We start from the raw sequence: 15,546 nt of genomic DNA on the forward strand, positions 1-15,546 counted from the left end.
CTTTTGTGATTCCAAAATGAATGATTAACTTAAATGTCTTAGTACACTGAGTATTGACTTTCTAGCTACTGGATGTCTTCTGAGCCCAGAATTACATTACACCAAAAAATATTATAGTCATTATATTATATAGGCCAATGAGAGACTTAGAACCTGCTTTACAGAGCAGGAAACTGAGGCTCAGTGAGGTTAACTTACTTGCCAAAGGTTACAGAGCTTATAGGTTACTGTACAGCAGTGATTTTCAACTATAATGGACTGTCAGTTGAAAACCACTGCTGTACAATGAAGACTTTCTTGATAATATTTCAAATATTGTTTCACAAATCTTCACATGCTGAAACGGATTGATGATGATAGCAGCATTTCTGAGCTTTCTCAATAGACAGGGCATGGCTATAGGTGTAGGTGTTGTTTCAAAATAGAGAAAGTTTGAATGTGTCAGGGTTATTCTGTATGCTGGATAGAGATGAATGTATGATAAGGGGCTTGGGATTGAGGACCTGCAATAATAACTCTTAGCTGTTATTCTCTTAAAATGTTATAACTTGGGGTGGGGGATATCTCAATTTAGGAAATCTGTGCTGCCTTTGATGTTAAAGAAGAAACATATAAGAGTCTGATGCAGAAAGGCCAACAGATGCTTGCAAGATGCCCCGAATCTGCAGAGACAAATATTGACCAAGACATAAATAACTTGAAAGAAAAATGGAAATCAGTGGAAAGCAAACTCAATGAAAGGAAAGTATGTGCCTCTATTAATATAATAGAATGACTGTTTTAGTTGTTTGATTTCATGGCTTTTTCCTTATCTCCGAGTAACATGATCAGTGGAATTTTAATGATCCGTGTTTGAATTTTCTTTGTGTACATCAGGAGGTTTCATGGGGGTCAGTTGAAAATAGTATTCTATCTTAACATAGAAGAACAGAGTTAAAGGAATCTGTTCAGAGATAATGGAATATCGCAGATCACTGTTACTGGGTATATTTTAATATTTGTGAACCACTTGAATGCTGGATTGTTAAACAGTTCTGTTCCAATCACACTTATTTAACTAAGGGTGTATGTAGGGGGGTGGAGAAGGGGAGATCAACAGAATGAGATAATTGTTTATGTATAATAAACACTTGAATAATAAAGGTCCATGAAACGAGATTAAAAATACTACTGTTTGACGCTATAAGAAAAATAATAGGATAGGAATACTAGATTGTATGCTCTCACTGACAGCATAAATATATTTCATAGTATTGTGATCCCAAAAATTGTGTGATTCTGAGTTTTCTTTTTATAGATTCTGTTTAGTAATTGTGTTCTATGGTTAACTGCCCCCCTTACGTCAATTTAATGCATATGTATATTAAAATGTTTTTAGCTGCAGTAAGATGCTTCTTACTATACTTCAGGGGTTTTGGTCTGCCACTATCTTAATTAAGATCCATTATACTTATAAACTGTTTAAATAATATACCTTATGCATAAACAAAGTAGAGATAGAAAAGAAATATGCCAGAGAGTGGTTTGGGGAGAGGATTGGGGGCAGGACTCTTAAATATCATCAAATACTAGATAATCTTTCTTTGCAGACTAAACTGGAAGAAGCCCTCAACTTGGCAATGGAGTTCCACAATTCTCTCCAAGACTTCATCAACTGGCTTACCCAGGCTGAACAGACCCTAAATGTAGCTTCTCGGCCAAGTCTTATCTTGGACACAGTCTTGTTTCAAATCGATGAGCACAAGGTATGCTAGCATATTCCAATGGCTAGCATTCTGATTTCAGACCTTTTTAGGCAGCAGGCTGTTGTAACGTCAAAAGCATGAATATGATAGTTTGAAAACTTTCATTTGGCCTTTGAAATAGTTTCAGCTTATATGACCCTAGAAGCATTTCCAAGATAGATCAGTTTCTCATTTGTTTCTGATTTTACTCTTTTTTTTGGGAAAGGTCTTTGCCAATGAAGTAAATTCTCACCGTGAGCAGATAATAGAGCTGGATAAAACTGGAACCCACCTGAAATATTTTAGCCAGAAACAAGATGTTGTCCTCATTAAGAATCTCCTTATCAGTGTACAAAGTCGATGGGAAAAAGTGGTCCAACGGTTAGTAGAAAGAGGAAGATCTCTGGATGATGCAAGGAAGAGGGCCAAGCAGGTAAACCTTTATAAAGATTCTCCGCAGTTGGCAATGAATCAGCTCGGCTGTTGAAATAGATGTCGTTATTCAAGTACTTGTATTGCAGGCTGTATTAGTGTAACAATCCCGGCATGGAGCCAAGGTGTTTCTTTCCTAAAGGGGCCATGGCCGAAGCTGGGATGATGACATCACTTTTGACCTGACAGCAACTTCAGGCCCTGGGGACTGATCAGGAACATTTTTGTTATTGGGTTTGTCTTTTTTTAATCCTTTCAACTTTCACTCTCATACTTAGAGTGAGACATCATACTTTATTAGATTGCTACTTTCTGTTTTAATTCGTAAGCCAAACTTTCTTCAAGCTGTCACAGCTGAGAGCCAGACATTTAGCCTTCGAGGCAGCTTTCTAAAGAACACAGTTAGTCTGAGTTGGTTGGTACTCCTCACCTCTCTGAGTCTGTATACTTTGTTAATATTCTATTCTGTACCAAACACAGAGATGTAAAATCATGTGTCTCTGTTCTTCAGGGGAGAGAAATATGCACTCACCTTGCCTGGTCTAGATCAGAGGTCGGGAACCTTTTTGGCTGAGAGAGCCATGAACGCCACCTATTTTAAAATGTAATTCCATGAGAGCCATACAACGACCCGTGTATGTTATGCATTATCCAATAAAAATTTGGTGTTGTCCCAAGAGGACAGCTGTGATTGGCTCCAGCCACCGGCAACCATGAACATGAGCGGCAGGAAATGAATGGATTATAATACATGAGAATGATTTATATTTTTAGCATTTTTTTATTAAAGATTTGTCTGCAAGCCAGATGCAGCCATCAAAAGAGCCACATCTGGCTCGCGAGAAGTAGGTTCCTGACCCCTGGTCTAGATCTTTGATTTTTACTAGAAACCAGGAAGTATAACATTGAGGCTGAATTTTATTACTCTTTTTGTTCCATTCAGTTGCATTTATCCATCCTTGGTGCTGGACTCTATTATTGTTGGGGGCCTTGGCTCAGTTGGGTGATATAAAAGATGTTTGGGAGTCTAGAGTTTCAGTGTTTGAAGCTATCAGCATACAAACATTTTTAAAGGCTTTAGAAATGACAGATGACACTGTTGGAGGATTACATGCCTTCTATCCCTTTCTGAGTGGGAAGTACGATAATGCAATGTTATAAGTGCGTCTCTGGAATGGAACCGGTCTCTAAGGGTTTTGTAAGACGGTATTAATGATGAGCCTGACATTTTTCTCTCTACATATGTAACAGTATCATCTGCAGTATAGGTGTTTTTGAGTTATGAGTATCTAGCTTATAAAAATCTCTCGGATGCCAGAAGCCAGTTGTCCATTATCTTCCTCCCTTTTCCATTTAATCAAGTTTATTTTCTCAATTTGTTTAAATTTATAAGGATGTTCTACTGGTCTCGGTGCAAAAGTATAGCATTTCTTCTCTTGGTATGACTTAAAAATAGTTTTGAGAGGGAGGGGGACCAACTTTAGGACCTGTTTGTACCATTATACTTACCATCCACCTGTTAGAGCCAAAGTTATTTGTAGTAAGACTACCTAACACTGTGACTAGCTGTAGCCTTGTTTTTATTCTAATATCTCAGTTTGACTCGCATCTTGACCATCATTCTCTGACTTTGACATTACCTGGGCCTGTGCTGGCCTCCGTGTGTGAGTTGACTGGAGTGGTGGGAGGCACGTGCAGGGAGAGCAGATTTGGGGTGACACGATCTCTGGGCATCGTTGCAGCTTTGTGATTCGTGCTCTTGTACTGTTTTTGTGAGAGGTGTCTTTTTGTTATTTCACTAGTAATATGCTTTGATATAAAACATTTTATTTTGATTACTTAAATCTTTGCTATGTATCTGTTTACTTTAAGTTTATTATAAGAAATAATTTATAACCATTTTAACAATTTGGTCTCCAAAAATAGTACCCATGAGATCTCAGTGGTAAACAGAAAACAGGCCCTGTGTGTAATTAAATATATGTAGCACCAGACTATTTCAAGGTTGTAGATGACAGAGAGAATTATATTTTGTTAGAACCCAAGTATCGTGGATGCTCTTACATATTAAACCAATATGCGAGGCACAGGCATTAATTTGAGGATTGTGATAGCAAACATAAAGATGTTAAACTATCTTTGTATTAAGTAGGAATCCAATGACCTCTTTTTGCGCATGTTACCTTCTAAAGCCAGATTACAAACTTGATCCTCTCTCTCTCGTTTTGTTCTTTTTCTTAACATAAAAATTAAATACCTTAAAAGTAAACCCAGATTTGTCAAAGACAGCAGGAAGCAAATAAAATTCACTGAGAGTTTATGTTAATTATTAAGCAAAAGGAAGGGGAAAAAATTCTCCCCGGTACTCCGTAACATTTTCATTTTTGTTAAACTTTATGTGCTTGAATGAATTATAACAAAGTGACCATCGGGCAGGACCGCAAAAGCCAAGTGTTAACAAAACAGTTTGTAATCTGATGAAACCACTACTCTTTCCTTCTTCAGGAGAAATGTGAAATTAATAATTTTCAACATTTCCATTAGTATTAATGTCTATTTAAAATATGTGCATTAGACTTTAAGTATAGTGAGTATATCAGAAAATTTTCTGGATAAAATGTGAATTTCTTTATAGTTCCATGAAGCGTGGAGTAAACTTATGGAGTGGCTAGAAGAGTCAGAAAAGTCTTTGGATTCTGAACTGGAAATCGCCAATGATCCAGACAAAATAAAAACGCAACTCACGCAGCATAAGGTGAGTCTACAATTAAGAAAGACATATTGTGGCCCTGGCCGGTTGGCTCAGTGGTAGAGCATCAGCCTGGCGTGCAGAAGTCCCGGGTTCGATTCCTGGCCAGGGCACACAGGAGAGGCGCCCATCTGCTTCTCCACCCCTCTCCCTCTCCTTCCTCTCTGTCTCTCTCTTCCCCTCCCGCAGCCGAGGCTCCATTGGAGCAAAGATGGCCCGGGCGCTGGGGATGGCTCCTTGGCCTCTGCCCCAGGCGCTGGAGTGGCTCTGGTCGCAACAGAGTGACGCCCCGGAGGGGCAGAGCATCGCCCCCTGGTGGGCAGAGCATCGCCCCCTGGTGGGCGTGCCGGGTGGATCCCGGTCGGGCGTATGCGTGAGTCTGTCTGACTGTCTCTCCCCGTTTCCAGCTTCAGAAAAACACACAAAAAAAAATTATAAAAAAAAAAAAAAGAAATCATAGAGTTTTGAGGCATATTGTGTCTTCATATATTTCACAATCACCTTTAAATTCTTAGTTGATTCTGTGATTCATCACTAGAGGAAAGAAACGTTACTCAATTTGAACAACATGAAATTTAAAACCAATTGTCCTTCACATTGGTCAAGTGGCATAGTATCTTCATGCTGCAGGGACTGTTCCGTTATGATCCCGGGTTAATTGATAAAAGAAAACAAACATGAAAACTGGAAGTCCTTTCCAGTCTAAAACATATAAAGCATTGTAGGGGTTCGAACATTTGCATTTCAATTTTTCACAGTTGTTTTGTATTTTCTTTCATAGGCCGTGTAGAAGATAATTTTATAATAAAAAATAATATACTCCGTTCCTGTCTGTCCCTATCTATCCCTCTTTCTGACTCTCTCTGTGTAAAAAAATTCTTTTAAATATATATATATATAAATTTCTCCAAATAGATATTTTTAACAGTACATTGGGAAAAACGGATTTATTCTGCCTAAATTGGCATTTTGTTATGTATGTGTGGGTATATGAAAGTCTGTCCTTACCCTCAAAGACATTAGTCAGTGGCTTCCTTGTGTAGATTAGAAGATGTAGAAACATTGCATTTTGTATTTTCTATGCCTATTTTGTTTCATTCAAAGAACATTTCCTCCTCTTCCTAAAATCTATTCTTGTCTTTCTGTCATTCTTTTGATCAGCACTCAGGGTAAGGATGTGGGTAAAAAAGTGTTTCCAGAAAAATTTTACACTTTTAGGCATCTACATAGAAATCATTGCTTGAAACATGGTAATTTACAAAAGAATGGAAAAAATTGGGGTGATGTAAGGTCATCATCAGAAAATTCTAGCTATTATCTGCACATTGATTGCTTCCATTGGTGAATCTAACTAACCTTGAAGGGTTACGATCCTTGGATGATGGAAGGAAACATATTAAGCATCTGTTTTTGGCTAGATGAGGGCTTATGAGTGGCGTGGTCTGCTGGCATGCTGTGTCCCTCTGCTGCCACATCTAATATTGGCAGCGCAATGACAGTGAGCAGCACCTTCATTTCTTCCCTTCTGATGGAAAAATGAGAACCTCCTTCTCAATGGAGAATGTTTTATTTGAACTTGGTTATAGATGTGTCATACAGTCTTATGAAAGTGCATTGAATATTTAAGTTAGAGAATCCTAGAAATAAAAATATGCAAGGAGTGATATTAGATTCTCTGTTTTCCCTATTACCATAATCACTATTTCTTTCAGACAAAAATACAAGGTACATTATGCCAATTTAAAAAGCTATCTTTTCTGTTCTTTATTTGGGTTGCTTTTGTCTTTAAAAAGTATTAACCTATCCGATATTCAACTATTAATATTTATTATGTATCTACTGTATGAAGAAAATCTGTCAATGCTATGATTCTAAAACTAACATTGTTAAAATAGCAAAAAATATTTACAGAAAACAAACTGAAGAAATAGTATTACATTGTAATGGTGTTCATTGCTAAACAATTTCCAGATGTAGTTGCCTCTTAGTACAAGACAAAATAAATATCTTAGTCATTATAAAACACTTAAAGTGTCTTGTTTTTAAAGACAATAAAAACATCAGATAATTGTAATGATGTTATTTTGGAAAATTATACATTTGCATAGCATTTTACTCTCTGGGGTGATTCTAATGTGCTTAATACAGGATTTGGAATCACTGTATTAAGTATACCTGTAATATTTTATGAGCTTATAAGCTGCCTACAAAGACTGTATCTCCGCTCCAGAAATGCTTATTATAATTGAGTGTAGAAAGAATAGAATCCACCCTTTCCACATATATACACACCAACATGAAGATTATCAATGTAAAAAGTAGCAAAGCAGATGTCATGTTAGCAATATAGCCATTTGGTGCTTAGAAGAGTAATCTGTGAATTTTTGAGACTTCAGTATGTCATTACAAAGGTGGGGAGGAGAGAAGTGGTGTGAATAGAAGGAACAGTAGATCCAAACATAGGGAATCTATAGATGTGGTCCTTATTTGTCCCTCATCCTCGCTCACAGATAAAATTACATGTAACATTACTGTGAATTAAAAAATGTGTGATGATAAATGTTTGACTAAAAAAAACCTGTAAATTTATATAGAGTCACTCCATGTCCTTACTAGACCTGTAGTTAGTCATACTAGAATGTTAACTACATTTTCCCCCCTAAACCGTGGGATTTTCAATAGTTTATTAACAGTTCCATCTTATAACTAGCATACTGTTTTTGGTTGCTAGCTACAAAAGGTTCAGGATTTGTTTTGTTTTGAAATGATTTTCTTGGTAATAGTAGGTGCCTTTGGAGACACCTGGCTTCTCAGAAAAGTAAATCCTTCAATTTAAAATTTAAAGAGTTCCTATCCTGATGCATTCCTGTGTAGAATATAACACTACACTCTCTGATTGGACGCCATTTATTTAGGGATGCTTCTTTTAATGTCTCTTACCTATTTGATTATTAGTCCTGAATTAAATGCACACCAATTTCTTGTTAAACATACAGGAGTTTCAGAAATCTCTGGGAGCCAAACATTCTGTCTACGACACCACCAACAGAACGGGACGTTCTCTGAAGGAGAAAACCTCCCTGGCTGATGACAACCTGAAGCTGGATGACATGCTGAGTGAACTCAGAGACAAGTGGGATACGATCTGTGGAAAATCCGTGGAAAGGTAGAATGTTCTTAAGGCAGTTTGGTTTTTTGGGCGACCTCTTTCAGATGTACAAGAGTCGTGCTCTGCAGGGACATTTTAGGACCCACAGATACATCCTTTGCCTGGTCCTTTGTACCTCCCTTACGCTACCCACTTTTCACAGAATCTGCACAGAGAAGGCTTTGCTCTTCGTTGTTATTTTTGATTCACTCAAAAGTGAGAACCTTCTCCAAGCTTCTGTCATCTCACACCTGACCACAGCAGTTACTTTCTCACTGTCTGCCCAGCTCTGCTATTGCCCTCTTTCTTCCAGTTTCTACAGAACTACTCAGGTGGTCTTTTTAAAATGTAAATGGAAGCTCGGCATTCCCCTTCATATTGGTGAACTAAAGTACAGGCTCTTACTGTGCAAGGTCTCCTGGTCTGACCCCTGTGTTCCCTTCCGGCTTCCATCCACTCCTTCCTGATCTTCCTCTCTCTTACTGCCCTTCAACTGTAAAGGCGCAGCCTTAGTTCACAATTTTTAAGTATTTAAGAAAGTATAAGAGTACTGAAAGCATTCACATATCTTAGAAATGTTTTCATTGATCCTTAGTCTAATTACTTTTGTCAGTATCAAGATTAAATAGAATATCGTATTCCACACTAGGGAAATTCACAGGAAGTATTTTTGTGTGGTTTTTTTTAATTTTTAAAATCTGCTCCAGTCTCAAAAGGTCATGCTTTTTACAATGTCATATAGTCAGAGAAATGGTTTCTTTTATATGACATTCTTGAAAAAAACGAAAGATTAGTGATGGCAGACAGATGTGTAAGTGCCAGAGGTTAGAGACTGGGTCGGCGGTGACGTTGAAGAGACAGCACAAGGAAAATTTGGGGGACGATGAAACTGTTCTGTGTCTTGATTATGATGATAGTTACATGGATCTATCTATACATGTGTTAAAATTCATAGAACTGTGTACCCCAAACCTTGATTTTACTGTTTGACAATTTAAAAGATAAATTACTGAAGGGTCTATGCTTTCCAGAGGGAATTTTCCTGGAACAGATACCATGTATTTAAGGAATAAAAAAGAAAATTGTTGTTACTTTCTAAGGAAGGTAAAGAAACAGCAGTGATGAATACCAATATATCGTTTTTTTCTCTTGAGTACAGCTCAAACTTCATAAATGATTTCTAGGTGTTAGGATGTATTGGCTGGTTTTTTTGTTGCTCAGATTGATTTTTCCACCTTACCTCCCCCAGACAAAACAAATTGGAAGAAGCTCTGTTATTTTCCGGACAATTCACAGATGCCCTGCAGGCCCTCATTGACTGGTTATACAGAGTTGAACCCCAGCTGGCAGAAGACCAGCCCGTCCATGGAGACATTGATTTAGTGATGAATCTAATCGATAATCACAAGGTATTGTTATCTGGGACATTTTATTCATCTCATTTGATTATTCTGATTTCGTATATATATATATATATATGAAACTGTGACCACTTAACTTAGACTTTTAAAATCTTAGAGACTATATATCATACTACGTAACAGTCTTTAATATTGAAATGTATGTATATTTGAGCAGAATCATGAAGCCAACCAAAAAAAATGATATAGGGAAATTATTTTATTACCAGTAAGATGATTTTTTTTTTTTTTAATTTTCATATCCAAGACTTTTTAGAACTTTGAGAGTGATTTCATTCTTTGGTGCTTTAAAACATGTTTCAAGAATGCTTGACTATCTTTTTTTATTCATTTAAATAATTATGTAATATGATTTAAGATCAGTCATTCAGTGACCTGGAACGTGGTCATTGCATAAGTGGATCGATTTGTGACATGATCTATAGTGGTCATGATCAGCTGCTTTTCTTTCTTTCTTTCTTTCTTTTTTTTTTTAACTATTTTAACCTTGTCCCTTGAACTACAGAAACTTATGGGATAACAGCCTGTGCTCTGTGCTGCGAAGGATTTATTACTTCAAAAAAATTGATTTCCTTACAGTTTCCTGATATGTGTGTTAAACTGTTGTGCCAATCAAAGGCCATATTTGAGACCTCCGGTTGTAGTGGAGTGTTAGGTCCTAGATTATGTCAAATGCTGTGTTAAAACTTAAGAGCCTTAAACACAACATGAGGCACTGTACCAGTGTCGAATGGTTACAGCAGAGTTGAATTTCTTTTTTATTTATTTATTTATTTATTTATTTTTTTTTTTTCATTTTTCTGAAGCTGGAAACGGGGAAAGACAGACAGACTCCCGCATGCGCCCGACCGGGATCCACCCGGCACGCCCACCAGGGGCGACGCTCTGCCCACCAGGGGGCGATGCTCTGCCCATCCTGGGCATCGCCATATTGCGACCAGAGCCACTCTAGCGCCTGGGGCAGAGGCCACAGAGCCATCCCCAGCGCCCGGGCCATCTTTACTCCAATGGAGCCCTGGCTGCGGGAGGGGAAGAGAGAGACAGAGAGGAAAGTGCGGCGGAGGGGTGGAGAAGCAAATGGGCGCTTCTCCTGTGTGCCCTGGCCGGGAATCGAACCCGGGTCCTCTGCACGCTAGGCCGACGCTCTACCGCTGAGCCAACCGGCCAGGGCTGAATTTCTATATAGATATCTTATACTATTGTACTTGAATTCATGGTATAGTTACCCTCTGCAATTAAATTCAGAAAATTAGTTTTATTTAAAAATACTCTTTTTATACTTTCCTGGTTATGCTATTTTGATCTTATTGTTTTTTTTTAATGTATAGTTGATCCTTTTCCATATTTGGTTCCCCTCTGCTGGTTATATTATCTCATTGTATCAGTAAAGGAGAGTTTGTTCTTTTGAATATAAGAAAATAAAAGAATTAATGAAGAACATTGGACAGACCTGAAAAATTAAAAATTTTAAAAATTATGCTGCTTTGCCTATATTAAAACAAATGTCTTGTGCATGATGAATATAAACTTTTTCATTCCCTGGCATTCATTCAATGAGTAATGAATAGTGTAATGTTACTTTTTACATAAATACCATTTTTGTAAGCTCACTGTCTAAATATTTACTCCCCTAGGCACTTGCCAGGTTTTTTATATATTAAAGGTCATCAAGAATGAATTAATCATTTAGCATTAGTAATACAATTGGAAGGCTCAAGTACACAGAGTACATTGGAAAGTCTACTCAGAACTATCGGACTAGTCCTGTTACAAATAGATTATTTAGACACCGTGCCATATATGAACATGTGTGTCACGTGAACATGTGTGTATGTGTGTGTCTGCAGGCACATCTCACTTAACACTATTAGACTGAAATCAACAAAGAATCTGTCACACTAGTTTTGAATTGTTTTTGATGGGCTCTCTTTTATGAATGATCTGAGTACCAAAATAGAAAGCCATGAATATAGCCAGAATTATAGAATGTGCTTGGTAATACTCATTTATGGTAATTTTTTTTAGAAAAAATAAGTTAATTTTATTCTATATGTGAAGTTGGTTATTTGAATGATCTAGTTTCATATACAGACTCTTGGATCAGAAATAAAGAACCATGGACTCATTTTTTGGATTAAGTCTGTGGCCAAAAGAAGCCAATATAACTCCTGGCACATCAAAGTTTACCTAAATTAGATGGGAGGGAAAAAACCCAAAAAGCTTTACTCTACTCCAAGGTGACAAGGATTTAAGCTAAAATCTGACATTATAGGAGTGCTCAGGATCCTGTAAAAGACAAAAGCATGTTTTAGAAAAAAAGGACTACATGCCAACTCTACGAGGTCCCCTGCCAAAATTTCTGAGGATCCTCGGCCAGGGCACACAGGAGAAGCGCCCATCTGCTTCTCCACCCCTCCCCCTCTCCTTCCTCTCTCTCTCTTCCCCTCCCGCAGCCGAGGCTCCATTGGAGCAAAGTTGGCCCGGGTGCTGAGGATGGCTCTATGGCCTCTGCCTCAGGCACTAGAATGGCTCTGGTTGCAGCAGAGCAGCGCCCCAGATGGGCAGAGCGTCACCCCCTGGTGGGCATGCCGGGTGGATCCCGGTGAGGCGTATGCGGGAGTCTGTCTGACTGCCTCCCCGTTTCCAACTTCAAGGAAAAAAAAAAAAAAGAGTGTGATAGCCAGCACCTCCTTGATACTCAGTAATGATTTGAGAGGAATTGATACACCGTCTAAAGGAATCATAGATTAAAAGGGAATTTGATGAATTATTTTGTGGAATTGAAATAAAGGGTGGCCACCATTATTTAAATTCAATGTGTTGTTTAAAAAATAGGATTGTTCACTCAGGAGAATGTTACAAGATTGTACCAATCTATACAAGACAGTGCTTTATAAGTCTTTTTTAAAAGTTAAAATTTTACTTTTCAGTTACAGTTTACAACTTACTGTACTTTTGTACTAGTTTCAAGTGTGCAGCATAGTGGTTAGATGATCATATACTTTACAGTGTGTTCCTCTGATATTTCCAGTACCCACTGGGCACCATATGTAACTATTGCAATATTATTGACTCTGTTCCCTTGGCTGTAATTTCCATCCCCATTACTATTCTGTTAATGCCAATTTGTACTTCTTACTCTACCTTCACCTTTTTCACCCTCCCCCAAACCCCTCTCCCTTTGTCAACCGTCAGTCTGCTGTTTCTAAGATACGAGACTGTTCTTAACAATACTCTGATAGGAGCAGTGTGTCATGTCTTCTGAAGAGTCTATGAAAAAATCTAGGTTCTTCAACTGTAGGTCTCAGAGATCTGTACATGATGCTATTTACACATACACAGGTGTGGGTAAAAGTACGTTACAGTTGTTCCTGTGGAAAAATATATAACACGAGAATAAACTCTGTTTCAGGTCCTCAGAACTGTAAACCTACTTTTGCCCACACCTGTATATTTCAAATTACCATTTACTGTTTCGTTTTTGTAATTAAAAATTAATTTCTATAAAAATACGGTTTTCTCAGGCCTTCCAAAAAGAACTGGGGAAGCGAACCAGCAGCGTGCAGGCCCTGAAGCGCTCCGCCCGGGAGCTCATAGAAGGCAGCCACGACGACTCCTCCTGGGTCCAGGTCCAGATGCAGGAATTAAGCACACGCTGGGAGACGGTGTGCGCACTTTCTGTATCAAAGCAAACACGGTTAGAAGCAGCGCTGCGTCAGGTAAAAGTGTAAATTATGGCTGGGTGTAGAGAGAGGGTGTTGAAGCCTCAGTAAGAACTGGTCCCCTGAAGAGCTGTGGACGCTCATTTCTCAACCAAGACAGTCACAGAGAAGGAAATTCTACAGCATCATTGCTTTGGTCCCTACCCCCTTCCTCCCCCAAGAACTTAAATTACTACACAGGGAGGCTTTCTAGTCTTCATAGAAACATGCTGCTTGAGTAATTTTTCGGCTTGAATGTATAATGGGCTGCCATTCATCTAAAATCAGATTGTTAAAATGGTGAGCTGTTCTTCATATAGAAAGGCTTTTTTTCTATATTAGATATTTTCTTACATTTATAAAATGCAGCACGGTGTAGCTTTATCTTCTTAACGGGGAAGGACATAAAATTAATCGATTTAAATGTAAAACTTTTTTCATTGAGAGGAAGAACCGACTGTACTAACAGGCACATTTGGAACTCTTGTTTGGGGGCGCACGTCTGCGTGCCTTTAGGCGGAGGAGTTTCACGCGGTGGTGCACGCCCTGCTGGAGTGGCTGGCGGAGGCGGAGCAGACCCTTCGTTTCCATGGCATTCTCCCCGACGACGAGGATGCTCTTCGGACTCTCATTGATCAGCATAAAGTGAGTTACATAAATGCTAAGTAAAAACGAAGTGAGAAAATCAAACAGTAAATAAAATAGACTTGTGATTGCAAATAATGTCAACCATATGAATATGTTCCTTTCTGAGAACTAAGTAAAGATCTGATACATCTGAGAATTTACCTGTGTTCTCCTTGCTTGCACAGGTGTGTCCCCATGCACCTAGACACAGGTGTATGTAGCTATATTTTTATGTTTTCTTTATAAAGAAGGTGATTATTCTAAAATTAGTGTCTTGTTTTTCTATCTATAGGAAGCTTACTGATTTTTCTAGGGGATTATTTAGCTTCTTACCAAAACTGGTCAATTTTCTTGCACTTTTATATTTGAAACACTTCCTTAGTGAACAGTTTGGTATAATTATACAATTAGAATTACATATTATTAACTTTGACTCATACAAGACAAGCAGTAATTTAATAATTGGTCTTCAAATTTTATTTTTAAACCTCTGTTTTTAATCAAGAAACACCTTAAATTCTTTTGAGAAGTAACTCTAGTATAAATTATAAATTGATAAATTAAATACAAGTAGTTATACTACAGGGGGTCCTTGGGTTATGACACAGTTCCGTTCCTACAACAGTGACATAACCCAAATTTTGGTGTAAGTCAAAACACACCCTAGGCTAAGTCACTTACCTATCCTAACACAGTTGTAAAATCAATCTAGAACATAAAAACATAACTAAGCCACAGAAAAAGTAAAAGGACATAAATATACTGTACTGTACACTGTGCTGTAGTAACAGAAACAATGACAAAAAATGAGTGATGCCAACTCCCTCACTCACAACCCGCGTTACTGCGTATTCTTCCGCCACACACAACCAAACTAGTTCGCCCGCATAGTCCATGAGTACAATGCTAACCTCTTAAGCTGAAACACTCACGTCTCAATTTTTTAAAGTTTTAATGGGAGTGAGCATCGTAAACTCGAAACATCATATGTCGAGATTGTTGTAACTCGAGAACCCCTGTATTAAATAAGTAAAAATCTGCCCATAAAGTTTCAGATCAAGATGTTTCCTGTGATAAGGCACAGAACCAGAAAAACCCTTAAGAAAGTGGTTCAGATAACTTCTTAACTGATATATTTTTTTTTAACCTTTGACTCTAAATTAATCAGATATTTGCAGTGCTAACACTCAATGTAGTATTGATGTCAAGATTTCTGTTAACTTTACAGGATTTGTTTAACCACTGAGTAATCTTGTTTTCAAAGTCAAGTTAGAAATAAATCATTAATTTCAGCGTAGCATGGATTACATCATCTATGAAGACTTACTATTTTAATTACTATGCTCTCTCAATGAGGGATTGCATAACCAAAAGCAATGAAATATCTTGTTATTAATAAAAGTGACGTGAGCTTGTCTGACATTATCTGGACAAACGGAATGCTATCTGCACCATTTAAAATTGAAGCTAGAAGTGTCGACCTGGAACACTGAGGTCGTTGGTTCAAAACCCTGGGCATGCCTGGTCAAGGCACATATGGGAGTTGATGCTTCCTGCTACTCCTCCCCTTCTCTCTCTCTTTCTCTCTTCTCTCTAAAATGAATAAATAAAATCTTTTTTAAAAAGATATTTAAAGTTAAAGCTAGAATGTAAGATAGGAAAATTACATCAAACTTATTATAAATATTTTATTCAGTTCAACATTTTGAAAATCTAATGTATATTATGTTCCTGTAGGCTGCCC

At 37.8% G+C, this 15,546-nt stretch overlaps 1 protein-coding gene across 14 annotated transcripts in view; it reads left to right on the forward strand.

Annotated features, from left to right (window-relative positions):
- Positions 1 to 15,546, forward strand: part of DST (dystonin) — a 502,743-nt gene that overhangs the window by 461,988 nt on the left and 25,209 nt on the right. For all 14 annotated transcript variants that reach the window (XM_066359128.1, XM_066359129.1, XM_066359143.1 and 11 more), the window contains 8 exons: positions 575 to 745; positions 1,590 to 1,745; positions 1,951 to 2,157; positions 4,792 to 4,911; positions 7,902 to 8,071; positions 9,303 to 9,462; positions 12,999 to 13,193; positions 13,692 to 13,820. In XM_066359128.1, coding sequence (XP_066215225.1) covers positions 575 to 745; positions 1,590 to 1,745; positions 1,951 to 2,157; positions 4,792 to 4,911; positions 7,902 to 8,071; positions 9,303 to 9,462; positions 12,999 to 13,193; positions 13,692 to 13,820 — 1,308 coding nt within the window. The remainder of the gene's footprint in view (positions 1 to 574; positions 746 to 1,589; positions 1,746 to 1,950; positions 2,158 to 4,791; positions 4,912 to 7,901; positions 8,072 to 9,302; positions 9,463 to 12,998; positions 13,194 to 13,691; positions 13,821 to 15,546) is intronic.

Source organism: Saccopteryx leptura, chromosome 1, assembly GCF_036850995.1.
Source record: "Saccopteryx leptura isolate mSacLep1 chromosome 1, mSacLep1_pri_phased_curated, whole genome shotgun sequence".
NCBI lineage: Eukaryota > Metazoa > Chordata > Mammalia > Chiroptera > Emballonuridae > Saccopteryx > Saccopteryx leptura.